Consider the following 21,485-nt stretch of genomic DNA (forward strand, 5'->3'; position numbering starts at 1 on the left):
ATTCAAAACGCTCATCAATTAAGAATGGCATGCAAATCTTCCGTGATATTTTACGAACACAACTTAACAATAGAACAGTAGTATTCGATTCCTTATCAAGGTCCGGCCAAGGTGGATGACTCAATGCCTCTAGAGTGAAATGGCATGACTGACGTTTCAGCGTGAAATTTCGGATACCTGACCAATGTTTTTCATGGTTTTTTAAGAGGAATCATTCATTTTTTTTCAATTATACATATTTACTACAGTAAGTCCACCATTTTTCATTTTGAACAATCAAAAAATTCAAATCCGACATTACTTTTTAAGCAAACAATGGAAACCCTAAAGTTCAAGGCGGGCATTCGTGAAATACAGTTTTTGAAAAAGAAATTCGACTTTGCGCTTATCGAACCGAGTAACATCCTCCCTAGAGGTTGTCGCACCTTGGCTCTCAGAAGAACAACAGCAACAACAATGGACAGCGAGGGAATCTAATTTGGAAAGCTTTCGTTGTTTCAGCGACGCCCTGAGGAAACTCCAAACTCCTCCCCCCTGACCTCCTCCTCCCCCACAGTCGGCGAATTCAATGAAAAACAACCCCACCCCGCATCCCTCAAGGTGTAGACACAAGCTTCCCAACAATGGGCTAATTAAGGATACTCCTATCCCTCCCCCCCCCCCCTCCCCTACTCTTCGCTCTTCAGTATTGAAAAGGCCATTCCCACGAAACGTGCCTTCCCAAAAACTTCTTTACTCCACCAGCACTTCACACTCCCGTTATTCATACACGTTCACATGCAATTTTCCATTTTTTATTCATATATTCGCGGAATGCAAGCCACCACGCTTGGAGCAACTCGCCTCAATAAAGACGCGTAATTCATTTTTTCGTTCGAATTTTCTCTCCTGAAGGCGGAATGAAAAGGTTTATTGTACTGCAGAAAAGGTATGCCATATAGTGAGTAAGGTTCGCTGGTCAGGGAAGGCCTCTCCAATAAGCAAGTGTTTTGTGTCCCTTACTGCTTACCATATTGCTGTTCCGGTCGCGTCCTTAGTGAATAAGGGGCCAAGTTTGATGCGGTATTTTTTCTCACATGCGATCTCCTTTCCCATGAACAAAAACGAGATATTTATGTTAAGGGGGTGAATATGGCTTTTTTTCAATCGGAAAAAATAAAAATGCACATAAGTAATGAAAGTATGGGCAAAACTTTGTCATCCTTATCTTCTTACAATAAAGAAGGGAAATAATTTTCATATCAATAAAACTAATTTGGAAAGCTTTCGTTGTTTCAGCGACGCCCTGAGGAAACTACAAACCCCACATCACATCGGAATAATTTGCTCGGAGATTTCTCGAAGGGAAACTTTTATCCTATCTTCAGCGTAACAAATTTAAAGTTTTGGATGTAGATTTCGGCACATGGCCATTCGCAGCATAGGAAATATTTGCTTTGACTCTACCAGATGTAAAAGCCGAGAAAAAAGGCGTTAGTCAGAAGGCAAGGCAGGGGTACTTTTTGTTGATAATAATCAAGAGCCAAAAACAGGCAACAATGTAAGAACTTGATCAGTGTATGCCACAGAAAATAAAAAGTTCTTAGCTTAACTAGTTTTAGTTTTAGTAGGATATTTGAAAGACCCATCCTGCAGTAATCGTAAGTTTTTGACGGAATAGCCAATCCATTTTGGCTTTGCTTTTTCACACTAGTAATTTAAAGAGCAATTTTACTTTATGTACCCTATAATCTACAAGTGCAACTGTATTATGTTACATGAATGTTTCTCCGCTTTTAATTCCTAATTAAGTAGCTTAACTAATAACAGAGGAAAAGAAGAGGTTCATTAGATAAGTGTACCCATCATATAATTCACGTGACGTGGGAAATTTAAACATATAAAAAAGAACTAACTAATAACAGAGGAGGGCCTGAAAATGCTCATGTTACCGTAGTTACCGGAATCAACTACAAACGTATTTGCAAGGGCTGAGATATTAAAACTAAAGAAACTATCATTAAGTAAACTTCCACGTTCTCCTCTACTAATCGATAACTCTCATCTTTTCATCAGTGAAAGCAAGAGTGAATTTGTTAAATGCCACGCCTTCCGACGCGCTATCGCTTGCAGGCAAACCTGATCAATTCATCGATTCGGTCAGCGTGAAAATTAAAAAGAAATATATGCATAATTCACTCGGTGTTGATAGGGTTATTCCCTTCGGGCGGTTTATGCGGTGAACGCATCGACAGTTCGCCGTGATCATTTCCCTGTTCGAGTGAGGAGAGGGGAGGGCGTGCTTGGGGGTGGGGGGAGATTGAGGGGCGTCCGGTTACCCCAATGCCTCCTAATGGTTCCCCAACCCTCCAACAAACCACGGCATACCCATTCCCTTACGACAAAACATTGATTGATGAAAAGAATGACTGGCTTTCATGTACTCAGGAGTGTTCATCCACCAAATGGTTCTTCCTGAAGATTGGTGTATATAAGCGAGGGTAGAGCTCAACTTGGAATAAAGATTAGTGGAGTGCGAGTGTATTTGTGAGTCACGTGATTCGCATGCCATTGCTTGCGAACGGTGCACTATTGATGTGCATTAGGGTGTCAAGAAAAATCATTGAAGGGGAGCTCAGAGATCATTCATAGATGAGTTAAGTTAAACATATTATATATGAGGGGTACAAATCATTTTTTTTCTCGAAAGAGTTAGGTAAAGTTAATTGTTAGAAGAAATACACAAAAACTTGGTAACAAAGGAACACGAGCGGGTCTCTGTTCTGTGCTGACATCGAATGGAAAATCCGATACAAAACTAAACATCTAATTGATCTCTTTTGTTTTCTATTACTAATTTTTGTACCTAACGCTATGTAGAAAAAAGAAATCACTTGTACCCCTTGGATTCTCACCCACTCGTACATTGTATTTCATTTTTTTGTGCCTAATTTTTCCTCCAAGGCTCATATATGTTTAAGTTTCCCACGTCACGTGAATTATATGATGGGTACACTTGTTTTGTGAAGAGGGTGCTAGTACCCGACCTATAGTAATCCTTTCTCTCTGGAGAGTAGCCCAAAGTCACAGGCGTATGAAATACGCACAGCTATGTTAAAGGTATTAGTTACTCTCCCTAGCCCTCATGGCTCAACAAAGCTCTTTGTTAGGTCTTTAACGACATATGAACCCTTCAATTAGTAGCCCAGTACTCTGTCAACAACGCTACAATGCTCCCTTTCACAGTAGTGACATGTACTTTACAGGAGACTAGGGTTTATAAAGAACGCATGCTGCGTGAAATTGAATGATAAGAACAATCGCTTCTTTAAGTAATTCGATTTTTCAACATTATCATTAACTGTAAATTTACACGTACACAATGCAACACGAATAAAATTTCAATGCATTGAAGTTGAAGTAATTTTTCCCATTGCATTGCGTGAGTATTTACATAACACTTAAATAGAACACACGCACATGAATTGTGCGGCTCATCGTGAAAATTAAAAAGAAATAAAAAACTTTTCCACTCAGACGCTCAACCAGCCAAAATATCCGACCCATTCACTGAAGTGAATTGCGTATTACATCGGCATGATGGCTACTTTCATTGTGCCTCGTGATGACATCTATTCTTTTGCTTATTCAATCGCCCAAAGCTTCCTTCATTGTATTTTACATCCTGCCCTTACCCCTTTACTTTCTCCTCCCTACGACCACAGCAGTTCAAGTATTTGGGCAGCACGTCAGGAGATACCAACACATTAGCAAACGGGAATCACGTTAGCAAAGGATGAATGAATATATAAAAGAGAGCTGGTGAAAGGATCGTGTAGGAGTCTCAAGAAGAGTAGCGTCTGCAGCAAATTGTGATATGTAGTGCAGCGTTTTACAGTGCTGAAACGTGAGAGAACGATAAGAACTGGTGGCGTTTGAGATGTAGTCATATAGGAGATTATAGGTGATGATGAGGACGAGCTGGACATGGTGGGCGAGGAAAAGATAAATGAGATAAAGAGGAGAGAATTATCTTATAGCTACAACAATGCGGGAAGAGGAAGTTAAAAGCCGTGTTAGAAGAATTTTATGTAAGTGAGAAAGGTGGAAAAGAGAGGAGGATTTATAGATAGGGTGAAAGGAAATATAAAATCGTTTCAGGCTTGATTTTATGGAAGTTTGCTTTATCCATGATAAAAACACAATTGGTAATTTCCACAATATTTAATTCGTTAAATGCTAAATTAAAATATTAAATTAAATAGTGTGGAAATTACCATTTGTGTTTACATCATGGAAAGGAAATATGCCTAACTGGGGATTGAAGAGGACAAATGCGCAGCTAGGAATTGAGTCTAGGGGAGGTGTTAAGCGCTACTAATATTGAAGGGTCTGGGGTGTATGGAATACCGGCAGGATAAGCGGGAGGTGCGGGTGCCCTCCCCCAGAAAACTTTTAAGATAAATGGTTCAAAATGGTGAGTTTACAGCTGTGTGAATAGTTTGATGTTTTGTTTGCGAGTCATCCGTCCCCCTAATATTAGGTAAAAAATTTGTCACATTATATTTACATATTTTTATACATATTTTTATAAAAAAATTCTCTGGGCTCGGGGGGAGTGGGTTTATCCCTCAAACCCACCCCCCTGGCAGCGCCACAGGAAGAGGAAATAAGATAGAATCAGCTGCAGTAATTGTTCACTCTTATTTTTTTCTCTCAAGTGATTTTTACGATCATACACCCGTCATTTTCAGAAACAGGCTGCTCAACAGCTGTTAGAAAGAAAGCTGTTGAATATGGCGAGTGCATTAACGTTGAAACTGGTAGAGATAAATAAATAAGTTTGGAAATATCTAAGGCTGCTTCTATTTTGTTACAATGAATTTCCACACAGTAAACTCGTCGACAATGGATCGGATTGAAGAGGAAGATGAATGTGAGGATTGGTAACAGCCGTAGCGAATCGCAAAATCCTTCATGAAAACCTGACTCAACTTATATAATAACTTAAATAATAACAATAGAAAACATTTTGGGACTCTGCACAAGGCTTTGACGCGCGCCCTCCCACCACCGCCTATCGTTTGCACACCGGACGCCGCCAAATACCTGCTGCTCTCCCTCCCTCCCTACCTCCATCGTTTTCCCTCTCGAATTCCCGTTTTCTCGCCTTCCTGACCGCCTGACCATATCACCGCCCGTCGCGCTGTGTTACCTACATCTGGGTTGGGTTTTCGTGTGTTCGCCGCGAGATCCCTTTAAAGGTTTCCCGAATGCTATTCCCCCGCGGAAATCCACAGCACCGTGAAGTATAGAACTCGCGGTTTCTCGAGGAGAAAAAGCCGCAACTTCATGGTGTGTCGTGCCGGGCAGAGCCCGGGAAATAAGACACTGTCTCTCTCGCTATATACCTACCTAGTCTTTCTTCATTGAGACTGCATCTGAGAGACTTACTCGCTTTCGAAATGGTACAATCGTAAAATTTATATTTCGTGCAGACTCACAGTTGCGTCTGCATTACAAATATTAACAATGATCTCGTTTATCTTATAGCGCTGAAAACATTAAAAATAGTTTATTGAGCCTCTCATTAAAAATTCTCCGGTCAAAAGTGTAAATTTTCCTACATTTTCCACCAACAAATTTTATGTAATTAATTCTTGCAAATCAATTGAAATTTAATTGAAGTAATTGACTTCCGATTCAATTATTTTAGATAAGTAATGTTTTTGTATTCCTAATAAACTCATTCTTAAATGGCAGCTTAGAAATGGAAAATTTTTTCCCTCCTATGAAGACGTGACCAACAGTGGTACAAAAATGCTTAACCATGAAGTAACATGCAACACACTAAAAAATGTTTACTGTCCTCACCAGCCATAAAAGCTGTAACTAAGGTACGTTAACAAGTTTTCAAAGCACCGTGAAGAAATAGATCTTCATTTCCATTAAGCTATCATAGGGAGAGTAATCAGGTCAATGCAGATTCATTATTCCTTCACCGTTATCCAATTTCTAGAATCTAAGTACGTGGATTGTATTTCTTTGCAGGACGGGATGGAAATAATAGACAATTCTCATAAACCTACGCAAGTTCACTTCCGTGAAGGTTGTGTGTCCGCATGAAACAGGTTGACCGTGTTACAGATGATCGATGTGGTAACGGGTATCGACTCTCGACCGCATGGATTCGTTTGATCGACCCCCACATGGACTGCAGACAGCGCTGCGGTCAGCTGTACGAAAGGCATTCCGATGGAACGCAGCAGCATCGGCCATCCCCTCGCACGGAAGACGTAACGACTCTCGTGTCCTTGCGTGCCGGCGAGCAAAAGAGTCACATATTACATGCTGCCTTCTCATTTGATGGTTTCCAATATTTTTTTCAAAGTTCTATCTTACTACTTTAGATTACCGAATAGATGTAGCATATGGTTATGTTTGAAATGAATTAGCAGGGTTTATGTAGGGATTTCAGGTCTACTGAGAGAATTTTCCTTAATAAAAAGAGAACGAAATATGATAGGAATAAATGAAACGTAGTCTATTGAAAATAATAGGTATTTTAAATTGCTACAGTTAAGATCAGTTGACAGGTAACCGTATCAATTTTCTATACTTTGCAAATGCATAATGAGATTTCTTTAACGAGACAATGAGCAAAATGAAAACTATTCGAATCGTTAAATGGAGATGTTTTTTCGACAACATGGAAAAATAGGATTAAGCAAACTTAACTAAAAGGTAACTTAATATCAATTCGGATGACGCGATCAAAATATGGACAAAAATTCTTAACCAATATAATTATTTGAATATTGAACGGAACGTAAAGCATTTAAGATGGTTTTTGTAAAAACTACATAATATGGGGTATTATATTACAGCAAAAAGATGCTATACTGTTTTCTTCAAGGAATTTAACATGAAACGATAAGCAGTATCGTTTAAAGAAAATATATTACAACAATTTTTAGCAATTCCTTCCGCGAAAAAAAAGACGAGTGTATTAGAATTGAATTCTTCAAGCGGGTTCGATTAGGAGGTAGAGATGTGTGATCGAGTATTGTGTCCATATGCATTTCAAGTACCGAAAAAGTATGTTCGTAAATCGTTTAAAGTGATAGGCACAAAGCATGCTCATTTCACCGGTCTCGTTAGCAACCACTTCGAAGATGAGAATAAAAGCGTCGAAATATGTTTCCCTATCGAATGATTTACCTCGCGGCCATTCCCTGCGTCACCTGATTCTTCAGGTATTTTTGTATGATCTTGTACGATGATTTCTGAGATTTGAACCTCGAACCCTCCCATCAGAAGCCAAGCGCTCTACCCATCCAACTCTTTCCGAGCATCTACCGTTCCTCTACTCCAGACCCGAGACAACAGTTCCCCCACGGCACGCGCGCTCTCGCAGTAGCGAGAGAGCTTCAAGCGGGGAGCGACAGCAGCAGCCTCAACGAAGCGACTTCCACGGCACTCACTTTCACCTACCTTGCCTTCCGAAGACGTCTCGTCACTCTGCGTTTTGTTTGCATTTTTCTTTGGACGTCCAATCCGTGCGGACTTTTACTCTCACCGATTGCTTCATTTGTTCTCGAGAGGGGCGGGAACGACGCCACTTGCACGCGTGGTGATGCAAAAATTTATGCCCTCCGCGATCACAAGTCCACACATCTTCTCCTGACGGTCATTTGGACGCTTTTCAAAGGTATAGGAACGACCTTGAGGTGCTGCAATCGGACCCAGTTGGGTGACATAGCGATGGTATGCTGAAAATGTAATGCCTATAGTAGATGGGTCATACTGTTTGGCGAAGATGCAATGTTCTGAGAATTTGACGCTCGTGCCAATAATAAAAAACGAATTTAAATTTCAAGAACAAGCAACATTCTACCAATAACTAGGAAAAAAATTATCCATATGGAATGGTTAAATATTGGCCATCAAGCCTGTATTCCAAGAGTCTACAAAATTAAGATATAAAATTCATAGCATAGCATTTCATCCTTCTTTACCTGTACCATATGCATGGGAATATACGGGGCAGGTGAAGAAAGATGTGAAAGAGAAGAAATACGTGGTTGCGAAATGATTTGCTGATAGGAGAATTAAGTAGAGACCTGCGTCAAACCAATCGTAGGATTGTTGACCACTGATGATGAACATACTATCAGCTATTTAAACACTCTAAAAGCAATATTTCCATCGTCAACTATAATAGAAGAACTCACTTTTACGAGGTAATAACACAGTTACTAACGACATGCCCAATGGGACAGGTACAGATAGAAGTGTGCAATTAAATTTTAAATCAATACTATTTAACTTTATTGCCCCGAAAATTCTCAGTGGAAATACCTCATTTTGGATAATTGGTACCATTAGAGTGGCAATACTTGTAAGCACACAATCATTATCAAGTTTGTCATCAATTATATTGATTTTGACCCATGCCCTATGATTAAATGACAATGAAAAGCGTATGGATCCCCAAGAAAAGATAGGCAAATGACTTTACTCCTCTAAAGGTTAAAAAGATACTTAATAACGTAAACTAAAATTTTGTTTTTCATGAGTTTGATATCGGGTGATGTTTCTCGAGCATAAAATCCTTCAAAACGGTAAATGAGTTTCAGTATTGAAGAAATTTTCAGCCTTTTAAATATCACGGATAGCATCTGTGTTCAGCGAAAATATAAAATTCGTATGAAATTACATTCACGACGGTTGGGTATATGATAATACCCAAATCAATCCTCACTGAAAGGTATTCAAGGCCCATTGCATTTAAGTGGAACTCAGGAGAGAGAAAGAGAGGAAGGTTGGCATCAATTTTCACCATCTTCTGAGAAGGGATTCATTAGAGCCGGATCCATAAATCCTTCAGGTTTTAAGAAAACACTTACTCCTTCGCTGATGAACCACATGGCGTCACTCACGTATTACCGTTTCCTTAATGCCACTTCCACTGATGGAATCGATATAAAAAGAAAGAAAAATAGCCATCAAAACTCTCCTAAACCGCAAAACTTGAAGTCCCGCTATTTCTACCTGGTTAAAGTACCAGAGCAATCGAGAAAACTACCGATTCGCACCGTTCGATTCTCAACTCTTTCGAAACGAGTTTCCGGGGTAGTTTGTTGTCATGGAAACGGGCCAAGGACGTCCTCTTGCGTCTAACGCCCGCGCTGCCGCTGCACGAAATGTGTTCGCCGAAGCAAAGGAGGCGAAAATCAAGGAGAAACCCAGCGATAATAGCAAATTGATGGGGTGTTGCGTGCATAGGAGGGGGAAATATACATAAACTGAGCGCGCTTGTTAAATAATGGTCTTTTAATAGCTCTCCATGTAATGAATTCTAGTATACTTATGAGTAAAATGAAAAAGCAAAATGAAACATTGCAATCTTGATTCAATAGAGGACGAGCCTATGCTAATGAAAAGGTAAACCGTTCATTTTGGATTCTGTTATTTATAAAAAGAAAGGGTTCCCCGAAACATACACTAAATTAGTTGCAGGTGAAACAACAAATGCCTTTTCTTCATTGGAAAACTCAAACGAAATCCTAACTTTCATGCGCGCCAAATTTTATCATTAAAATCATCAATTGACATGCTTAAACATTAGAGAAATGCATATAGATAAAGCGAAAAGATTAATGTTTTCGAGGCGCGCCCAGGTAAATTGGTACACACCCGAGACGAAAATCATTCATCAAATGTTGCGATCGGCTTTCTAGAACTCGTTTTCAAGAGAAACAAGAGGTTGGCATGAGACTGGAGACGAATTTCCTGGTCAGTGCGTGTGGGGCATGCAAATTTAAAGATGCTGATTTGATAGGAAGAATGAATGAAAAGTGTTTATTGACCTGTATTTCGTGATAATAGCTATTTTCTCTCGTTTTAATGTTGCTCCTGCCAAAAGTTCATCCGTTTTGGCACCTTGATAATTTTGGTCTGTAAATAAATGCTGCGACGTCTTCGTCTTTCCCTTGAAACTATATGGAGTTTTTAAGTGCTCATAGGTGCATTGAAGTATCCGATTCGGCGATCTGTATACGATTTTAACCGTGAAATAAAGATTTAGTAGCACGATATAATAATTCGTCCTTTTCATATTGCGGGATTAATACTGCAAGGAAATTGGTTTTCCGTTATCAACTTATTACCCATACTCTTTAAATATTTTTCATTCCCTCTACCTAAGAAATTTTTTCAGCGTAAATGAGCTTGAATATTCACAATGTTGCAATAGTTTTCCAGGTATTCATTACGCAAAAATTCTGATTACTATTTTAAGACTGTGATAACAACTTGTAAACAATTACGTCCCTTAAAATTATTAAAACTTTCGTGGTCCATGTTCGTCAATATAAATGGTTTTTTTTTGTAACCCTCGTTACCCCAAAGTTCCTTTTCCCTTCCCAAACTAACGATAAATTTCTTTCACCTCAGCCCGGACACAAACTGTTGGCACTGTTATGAGTCCGCCAAAGTTGCGCAAAAAGACATGTACCGTTCGACCAAACGTCCCCGGATTCCCCAGGCCAAGTCCACTCCGTACTACGCTCTTGCCAGGAGTTACACAAAGAATGGGGGAAGAGGGAGGAAAATATGCAGCGGAAACGGACCTTGGGTCATCCCAGCCCAGTCATCTTCTTGCCCGTAGCGTTTCGCAAAAAAAAATATTTTGTGGGCACCACCTCCCCCAACGTCGCCTGTCCAGATCGGTAGTCGGCCATTTAGGGCGTGGTCCCGAATTCCATTCAATGCTGTCCATCGGCCGGCCGCTTTCGGTCAATTGCAACACTCCCCCAGGGCTGCTCCAATTCCCGATCGAAGTAGGCACTGCCACGCGTTCATTTTCCATGCTCGAGAATCGCACGAGATTTACGATTGGTTCAGTCACTCTTGCATAATCGTCGCGGACGTGTACCAAGTGATAGAGCAGCCAATTTCATTAACGGTGGGATAATGACAAGCATCATCATCATCATAGCAATCAAAAAGTTTTCTCATCGATCAGTAATTATGGCGGTTTTCCAACACAAATTATTTTAAGTAGTAGTATTAAAAGTGGTACTCCTGGCGTCTAAATATGACCAAAATCAAAAGATTTTCAACTTAAGACACCCTTTCTTCATTTAATTCAAACATGTCTGAAACCAGCTACTAATGGTGATTAATAGTTTTGCTGGTAATAAAATATCTACTCCTAACGCATAAGAATTTGATAGAAGTTTGAATAGAAGCTTAATTAATTTCATGACATTTTTACTAAATCGATAAAGGGGAATTAGTAAATAAATGATAATTAAAGATAAAAAAGTATTAATCAATATATTTGCTAACGATGGGTTCCGTGGTTCCTGATCCCAAAAGGGGAGTAGTATCAAAATAAAGGCTGATAAAATACAGTAGAAATACATTATCAATATATGTTTATAAACATATAAACATAGGTTTATAAACATGGGCACATTAACTGTTTGGTATGGTATTTACAGTCAGCAATGTAATTTGTACCTATAGAGCAATTTATTCGATCCTATTCATGTCTTGACTTACTCAATTGGAAATACTGACCAATAATCATGGATATATGGTAAGAAGCTTCTGAAATCGCTCGAGGCAAGCACAGTATAATGAAATTCATTGCTTTCTCGAAACTGCGTTCTGAACCCGGATTTTCATTTAAGCAAATGCAGGGGAACGCCAAGGCATGGAATGATCAAAAAGTAATTTACGACCAAGAGTTATGGTGCAACAAATAGTCCTATTTACTTACTGTTGAAATGAAGATATAATCGACATTGGTGGTAAAAAAGATAGGTATATATATCTAACCGAAACCGAAATAAAAAAATATTTATTTTATTTTATTTTATCATTAACAGGCTTGTGGGTTGCAAAATAAACGGGTATCATTAAAGTAATCTCGTTAAAAATTTCTAAGAGCCGCTCCCACGCAAACTGTTTTCGGTGAAGCCAGAACTAAACTCGTGCGCGCTATTATTTAACCTGAAATTTGATGTAAGGTGTTACGCTGGCGTTAGATTGCTGTTCATTAAGTTTAAACGCGTTGGCGAAGAGTCTTCTCCCAAAATCAGCGAACACTTCCGCCGTCATTACAGGCATTTTGCGGCACGCAGAGGATCTCTTAACCCTTCCTCTTTCCCACACTCCACGAACTCTTATGGTTCCCTACCGAACAAATTGCAGGCTCTTTCTAGTTTCCTTCAGTGAGTTGCATCTTCCTCTAAACGATGACATATTGGACCTGCCCTTGCAACCACATCTGTACTAGGGTTACCTCCATTAGCGCCTTTTTTCCCAGAACGAAACTTATTTCCTGTATATGCAATGTAAATTTCAAATGCTTTCATCGGCTTCCTTCTTCAACTGCCACCTGGCGTAGTTTTTTCGGCCACGGATAAGCACAAAGAGACCACATCCAGAATTTACTTCCCCAAATTATTTTGGAAAATTGTTTGGGAATTGCTCATTTGGAAACTAAATACTCTATATTCTGTGGAGCGTTCTTAAGAACTCGCATTTCAAAACTGTCGAAAACTTCGAATTCGCAATTTTCAGATTAAAAAAAACTTAATTAATGGCTCATTATATTTTAGCGATCTTTTTTTAGGTACTGCCGCGTCAGAGCTTAAAATTTCTACTAGCAACCGCAGGAGACCTCTTCAGGGTAACGATACTTACATACGTGCGTTATATTTTATTAAACACTAACGCACATATAAAATAATCATTGACGTGAATAAACAATTGTCTCCAGCAGTGAAGATGAAACTGTAAGTAAATGCTCATGAATTACCATGAGCAAAATTCCCCTGACCCGGGAATCGAACAAGGGACCTTCAACTTTCCGGGCCAATACGCCATCTTTCCATTGCAATTATACCAATGCTCGTGGTACTAAATGTTAGTTAATAAAATAAATCGTTAAAATAGCCTGTTGGAAAATGTTTTAAACGTAACACGTATTTGTTCAAAAGAGCTTCGATGGACATCACGGACTGCGATAGTTTAAACCAATTGGTTGATTCTATTATTTCTTATTTATTGAAATCTTTACCTCTCACGTCTTTTCAGCGGTTACCTCCATAGTGTTTTCTGTTACTCTTACATCTCCCTTCCTCCTTCCCCACACGCGCTTCTAGTGTGATCGACGTTTTTTCCTGTATCACCGTCCGAAAAACTTCCAACTTCCACTTCAAAAACTTCCATCGCATTTAAGCTCGATAAGAATAATGTTTCGTCGCGTCTCGAAAGAGTTTTCGCTTTGACTGCTCTCGCCGATTTCGTCCCTCCTCAAGCCCCTCAAGAAACTTCCAAATTAGTGTACCGTGACCGTGGCGGAGGAGGGTGGGTGGAGGTGGACGAAGAAACGTGATTTTTCCAGTGACGAAACGACCACTTCCCCCACCCCCGCTGTACCCACCTCGGGACCCCAAAAGCGTGGCGCGCTCCTCGGAGCTTTTCATATTTCACCACCGTTCGGCCTGTCGCTGTCGTCGATGCGTTGCCTCGTCGAATTTTTATTCGAGCAAGGTCGAAAAGGAAACCAAAACGAATCAAAGCGAGAAAGAGACCATGAAGCGCCGTCACTGGCGCAACATTGCATGAGAGGAGTGGTTCGTAGTGTTCTCTCGTGACGCAGAAGAGGGACTTTCCGTGTTGTGACTACTGTGACGCGGAGCGCGTGAAGATCGCCTCCAAAATGTTAGACGGTCTCTCGAATTTTATTTTCCCTATCTTTCGAAAACAGTCTCCTCCATCTAATCTATTGCCAGGAGGATATGCGGATTTAGGGGAGGGGCACGTGACCCCCCCAAGCGTTTAACCCATTCGGGTAAATAGCCGGCGATTCACCGGCCTTTATCGATATTACTTTAGGTAAAGAGTAAGCGAACCGCCTGTAGCGTGACTGTTGTTGGTTTTTTAATTGAATTTTTGGTTGGTTGGTTTGAAATTTATAATTAATTATGGCTTATGAATAAATATAATGTTGAAAATATGTTTTATGTACCAAAAGGTAAAAATTATCTTAAAACTTCATAAAATATATGGTAATACGTGAATGAAAACTTCAAGAAAAATATAAAAGGGATTTGGGTCCGACATTTCCGTGAAGAATTAATTGGCAAATGGGTTAAAAAATAGGCAAGACTTTTAATACGGTTATCGTTACGTTCGTTATTTTGTGTATTACAGAGCATCAACCATTTAATTTCATAATTATAACTTTCGCATTAAAATAAAGAGTAGGAGTGGAAGTAATAAAAACTCGGCTATTTTCACTATTTTATTTCATCTATTCCTACGACAAAGGATCTTCATAAAGTTACGCCTGCTACTATTAATTATATTCATTAAATTAAAGAGATTATTTCGTACAGTGATTGTTTTATGTTTTTTTAATCTCAAATATGAGAACTCTGTTTGCCTGTCAGACGCCCTTCCCCCCCAGAAAAATCCTGGATCTGTCGTTGGCCAGGAGATATTAACTCTCGGACGCATTTTACTAGCCTCTAGATAATTGTTTTCATGGAACCGTCATGTCTCATGGCAAGCCTTCTTCTGAAGTTTTCCGGAATATTAGTTTTCATTCGGACTCCGTAATATTTACTCGTTATTTACATACATTACACTAACTTTCCCATTTCCCATGACAATAAAGCCTAAGTTTGGAGTTTCAATTTTCGCTTAAGATTTTGGTTGCCGCGCAGCCGCCATGGTACATATTTACTCCGAGGTCTTTTCCTCTCCTCCATCCATACTTTTCCTCCTCTACTCATTCCTCTGTTATCCCATCACTCACTCGTCTATCTATCTCCTTCGCCCTTCCGCCGATCAGTGTCTTTTGGCGCCACCTTCGCCGCGAGGGCGGAAACGAGGCCGATGTGGGTGAAAGTGCAAGTCCTCTCCCCTCGCCTCTCACTAGAACCCCTCCAAGCCCACCCCCAGGCCCTTCTCCCCTCCCCCAACCCTCCCCGCTCCTTTCCTTTACACCATAATTATGTACTCGCTAACAGTAAAAACGATCCCGCGATTTGCAGTAGTGATTTTGTTATTATGATCCTAGTTATGGCATCTCTCTCTCTCTCTCTCTCCTTGCATATATTGGATTTTTGCCGGCGTAAACGTATCCGGGAACATATTTTAAGTAATTTCGCTTCATGATGACTTCATTATTAGGCAATAGCCCCACATCCATGCGCCAATTTTTGCATTTTATGACTACGTATTTATCGACACTGTCACACTTTCTTTTGAGGGCATTAAATATAATATACCACAGGTATTAGTATTAATTGATTGGTCATGGAAAACAATAAATCAATTTTTTTACGATGCATTGAGCTACGTCAAACTTTTTAGAATACTGTTAAATGTCATTTCATTTCGGAATATACCATAAGGCTAGATGAGTCAACTCCTGCATTAATTTTCACTAGTTTAGCATTAACTGACTAAGATGGCAGAACACAAATGGTTTCATTTTCCAAGAAAATTTTACTTTAATTTTTTTCTTATATGGGTATCCATAGCCTATCATGAGCTGAATTTTTAAAACTATGCAAAAAATATTCATGATTTCAAAACTAATATTAATAACAAAGTAAAGAACAAAAAAAATACGCAAACTCGTAAAAACATCTTATTCTGAATATTTCTCCTCAAATTTATTGTGACGCTATAATTCGAATGAATTTTTTTCCTATAAGTTACGTCTACAGTAATATACTGCAAAGTTTTTCTTCGTTGGTCTTAAGCCATATACTTCTCTTGAAATATTGAAATTCACTATAAGGTTAGATGAGTCAACTCCTAGATTAATTTTCACCAGTTTAGCACCAGTTAATGATATCAAGTTGATACATCAAAATTTTAAACAGTGAAAGGCTCCGTAGATAAATACGTTAACATTTTTTCTCCTGTTTTAATAAATTTCCAGCTACGAAGGTACTGATAACCATACCGTTAAAGACAGATTTGGCCACTTGAAAGCCAAATACTCGAAGTAGAATTAGCAGTTTTTCTATTTCCAAGATTTATCAATACCTACATAATATTATGCACATACTATAAAAAGATGCGTTTGTTATTGAATACAAATATATTTATCATGTGTAAAAATAATTAAGAATTGCATTTACCACAAAGGGATGAGTATTAAAAACTGTCATTTATCAATTTAACCGAGATTAATTTTCCCCACAATTCAATTTCATTTCATGGAAATGCAACTTGAGGTATTTCACCATCGGTGTATTCGTGCTACGCCTGAGAAAATGGAATACAGCAGCTATCTTGCAAATATCTCTTTATTTTTCCTGACGATAAAAACATTTATGCATCTCATTTTTGCATACAATACTTCATCGATATCACGACTCGCACGTGTTGATTAACAAACGCTGGGTGCCGCGATTAAGCGAAGAGATTCTGTCTCAAGAGGAATCCGATGAAAATTCTTTACCTTATGCCCCCTGGCATTTGAAAAATACCATACGACCAACTCTACATGCGCCGCGCACGGCGATTTGAAGGTTGACTGTCAAGAAAGCCGCCATCCAGCCTCGCTTAGATATCCATTCATGAGGTATAAGGCTATGGGTTAGCATTATCAAAAAACAATACGGAAATAAATTGCAACGGATTAAGTTGATTATAATATTGCTTAAGTTAACATCAATTCATAAAACAATTCGTGCATACTAAAATTCTTTGATTCACGGACACATTGAAGTGATTCAGGCAATATTTGAAGCTTGAATAGCAAATTGAAAGGTTTTTAGTCGTAGTATTTTTCATTTATTTCATTAATGTCATCATGCGTTTAACTTTTCCATCAGGTGTCATTGATGATACAGGCTTTATACGCGAAGACGTTAAACAATTTTGTTTCGAAAAAGAGAACAGTGTAACAGTTAACAGCAGTCAACAGTGCAAATTTATGACTCACTCAACTTACGTACTTAAGTCAATAAATTCTTGATTACACAAAACCTTGCGAGGTAAGCGTGAATTTTTTACCCCAAATTGAGGATATCATAGAAAAATATTTGCAATCAGCAGGGATAATCGTTATTTGACAATATCACAAATTAGATTCACCGGTTTTATAAATAACTCACATCATAAAAAAATCGGAACGTGTCAAATGGAATCAAGTTACTCACTTTTTGTTTTATTTTAATATCGTTATATGCTGCAAACACAAAAAATCAATGTTTATTGTAAATTATAATGAAATTTCAAAGGAAAATATTTTTCAAGTAGTTGAAAATCCTGGTAGGTATAAGTGAACTTGAAAAAGTGACGAAAAACGGTGAAGTTATCCATAGCAAGCCATATTTAAAAAAATAGATTCTGACAGGTGCTGTTTTAAGTAAATTATTTTGTATTATATAAAGTTCCGCAAAAATAACCTAACATTTCACTAATTAAGTTGATCGACGTCAAGAGAGAGGTATTCGCAAATTACTACGCTAGGTGCTAAACAAATGTATCAGAAGGTGAATATCTAAAGAGCTGACGCTGCTTAACTACAAGAATCGTTAACCTTCACAGCTGCTTGTCATTCGCACTAATCTCATTCAGCGATAAGGCTCGGTGCTAATGACTGAGAGTGGATGCCTCCCCGAGGCAATGAGCAAGACGATAGACCTAGCCGTTAGACCTCATGAGACGAGGGAAATCCTCGCAAGGAGACGTGAAGGGAACCTTTTAAAAACATTGCGTAGTCACGGGAGCAGAAAAAAAGAGGCGAAAGTAAGGACCAATTTCCGCTTCTTTAGGCTTCATGCAAGATCTTATGAAATTATTCCTCCGGTGGAAATGGAAATACCTTGATGAAGCTCACTCGATCAAGTATAGAAATTCCAGAGACGGTGCTCATTCATGGGTGGAAACGTTTTTCAACGCAATTGCCGAACTAAAAATCAGGGACGTAATATCTTCAATGCTAATGGCTTCTGGGGTAACCCGCTTCAAAAGTCATTAATATTGTCGAGCATGGACCGCGAAAATTTAAGTCATTTGAATGGATGTAATAGTTAGCAAGTTGTTAGTAAAGTCGCAAAACTAATGTAAGCATAGACACTATTAGATTTTTTCAGGTTCAGATTAAAACAAAGAGTATCCAAAAAAATTTCGTCATTTTTATCTTGAAAACCAAATCTTTTCCATACCCTCTTCCTAAAAAACATTTTCAGCGTGAATTAGATTGAATATTCAAGAAGTTGCTAAAACGATCATTTGAATTTGATTAATTTTAAAGATAAACATAAGTGCATTGCAAATTATTTGAATTCGGAAAACCAATTGCTGAACAATACTACTCCCGCAATATGAAATTTACGAATTAATATATCTTAAAACTAAATCCTTATTTCACGGCTGAAAACGGATAGAGATCGCCGAATCGACTCTTTCAATTCACCTATGAGCACTTCAAAACTTACAAGAGTTTCGTGTGAAAGACAACAGCATCGCATTATTTCAATAACAGGCCAGCATTATCAATGGGCCAAAACGGATTAACTTTCGCAACAGCAAAAATAAATACGTGAATAAATCACAAAAATTCAAAAATATAAACTTTTAATTCATTCTTCATATCAAAACAGTAGCTGCAAAAATTCATATCTCATTCATTTAGAGCGTTAATTTACGCAGGGCAAAGTATTAAATATTCACGCGAGATATTTCAGGCATATTACAACTCAAGTTAAGTCTTACGACGCCTAAATTGAACACTAGCAACTATTAACTGATTTTACGTGAGAGAAGTTTCAGCAAAGGAACATAATTCAATTCGTTTCAGGTACTTCATGCCGTATTCACATTAGGTAAAATGCCTTGAAAACTACATACAAAAATTCAACATTGAAACCACGCCATACGTGAGGGAGGAAAGTCTCCTATTTACTAAACGAAGAGTCAGAAAATATATTTTTTTAACTGTTTTTAGCTCTCTCATCAGCGGACGCTGTGTCTGAAAAACTGCATGCATAGAGAAATATGTGCAAAAATATGGTACTCACCGATAGATCCTAGGAGTAGAATCCCGAGGAGCAGTGTCAGTGTAGAATCCATGGCACCAATGGTCCTTTCTCTTGATCAAACTGCAGAAAACCACGGGAAGAATTCTTTTAAAATAGGTCCATGGAAACAGAACGACGCGGATCGAAGAGAACAATAATCCTAGATAATTTTAACCCTAACGACTGAGAATAAAAACTGGTGGGTGGCAATAACCACTTATTATACACCTCCTTGTATTCAAGGAGCAACACGGTTTAGTAAAAATAATCCATTTTGGCCTATTTTGGTGGATAAATAGGAGGTCCGCACACGTTATAGCACTGTTAAGGCGTACAGTTGTCCGATGATGGATTCATGAGCACACAAGCACACAAAAGAAACACCGCCAAATTCGGTGACCGATGACCATTGAGTCCCGATCACAATTTCTCCCAGAAGTTCCCCACTCCTACCCCTTCTTTCTCCTTCACTCTATCAGGTATTCTATCGATGTCCCCCGCCTCACAACTTCCCAATCGAACCCCTTTCACCCACGAAAATTGTTCCTCCCCCTACCCTACCGACCCGACCACGTCCCTTGCCCGCCTTTCTCCGGTTACGTTGGAGCCCCCAATGCTTTGGCACCGGTCACCCACTCACGCAACTTTCTTGCACACACTAACACCCGTTTCACGATCGCATTTGAAGGGGACGAGAAATTAATTCCGTCGGGAGGTTTAAGAAAAAGAAACTTTCCCGAGAAACGTCGGGAGAAAACAAAAGTGGAAGGACGAATTCCGTATTGAGCACTTCGCAAGACCCCGTCGACTCGCGGGAATTTTTTCGTAAGTCAAAATCCTTGAGTGAACTCCATCAAATATTTTACGCATGTTTTACGGCATCAAACACAGCGAATATTTTAAGAGACTATTTTTGATCGCAATTCAACCTACTGACTACTTTTGTAATAGAACGTGAAAAAATTTAAGTCACTTAAATATATATATGCTTTTTTTATTTAATAGGATCCATCCCTAAAGTTTTCACCAGCCGACCAATATTTTTTGAGACAAACAATTTAAACATCCAATAAAATTTAAAAATCCTTTTGTGCCTCACGAAACCTAAATTGAACAATAGTTACCATTAACTGCAATTTCTTGCGAGAGATTTTAGCGAAGGAAAATATATCCGATAAAAAAATGAGTAAAAATTAAATTAAATAATCAAAACAACCCCAGATACTTTTTCTTAATCCAATAGGACAAACAACCTAATAAATATCCGATCGGAGCAAAAAATAAAATTAAATAGTTAAAACAACCCCAGATACTTTTTATAAAAAAATCCAATGGGACTACCAACCTAATAAACGGAGTTGATCACGGAAAAGTATAATATTTTTTTGCTCGAGCCTCCTCCAGGGGAACGTATCGGGTTCCCCTTCTTTCAAGAAATCGACGACACTGGGCAACGTATCCCGCTGCGACCGCCTTTACCACTCTCACTCTCTCGCGAAACAAACAGTCCTCGTCGAAGGAGGGTGGCGAAGAAAACGCGCGGCGTGAGCCAGCTTCCTCGGTCGCCGTCAGTCGGAGGAGCACTGGGAGAGACGCAACCTTGGCCACGTGCTTTTATAAACTCTCACTCGGCAACTCCCTGCCCCTTCCACCGTTCAAGTCTCCGTACCCACACCACTCCGGCGCTCCGAAACCAGCGATCCCCCACCCCTCATCTTTTCCCCCTACCCCTTCCCCCTCACTACCCCTCCCCGCTAAAACCATTCGGCCTTTCCCTCTCGTTCGTCGTCTCCACACACCGCAAGTCCTTCGATGAAAATAACGCTCTTTTTCGAGTCTACCTTTTCCTCAACAACCGTTCACCAATTTTATTTTTTTCGATTGCCCGCATTCCGGCAGAAGGACGTGCCAACTTACATCGCATCTTTCTTCATTTAAGGTAACTTAAATATATTACTGTTTTTTTATCAACATGTAGCCATCCTCAATTTTTTCACCGCGCTATCAATTTTATGGAGAAAAAAAATTTTTAACTCGTATTAAAAATTTTAAAATCCTTTTGAGTCTCACGAAACGTAACAATTTTTTTTTCGAATGCACGCATTCTTAGCGAAGGACGTGTAATCTTAACTTTCGTCTTTCCTCAATCTTGGGGACCACAGGAAGGAAAGGGGTATATGGTAACGATGAAGGCTGGGACCCCTGTTACCTTTATACCGCTAAAATCATTCGGCCTTTCCCTGTCGATCTTCGGCTCCACTCATCGCAAGTCCTTCGATTTGATGATGCTTATTGATATGGTCTTTTTCTTTCCAGCCTAATGATGCTGTTGAAGTCTTTCCGGGTTTTCCACCGGGTAGGTTTATTGTAGGCCAATATTTCGACGGCTGTCTGTACATTTGTGACCTTGAAGACAACGGCAGAGGCAGCCAT

General features: G+C 39.1%; 1 protein-coding gene across 3 annotated transcripts in view; it reads right to left on the bottom strand.

The window, feature by feature from the left end:
- Nucleotides 1-20,627, bottom strand: part of LOC124154322 — a 252,795-nt gene extending 232,168 nt beyond the window's left edge. For all 3 annotated transcript variants that reach the window (XM_046527987.1, XM_046527986.1, XM_046527984.1), the window contains exons 1-2: nt 20,398-20,627; nt 19,053-19,133 (exon numbers count right to left, since the gene is read on the bottom strand). In XM_046527987.1, coding sequence (XP_046383943.1) covers nt 19,053-19,104 — 52 coding nt within the window. In that variant the 5' untranslated portion in view covers nt 19,105-19,133; nt 20,398-20,627. The remainder of the gene's footprint in view (nt 1-19,052; nt 19,134-20,397) is intronic.
- Nucleotides 20,628-21,485: the final 858 nt, after the last annotated feature.

Source organism: Ischnura elegans, chromosome 2 (assembly GCF_921293095.1).
Source record: "Ischnura elegans chromosome 2, ioIscEleg1.1, whole genome shotgun sequence".
Classification (NCBI taxonomy): Eukaryota; Metazoa; Arthropoda; class Insecta; order Odonata; family Coenagrionidae; genus Ischnura; species Ischnura elegans.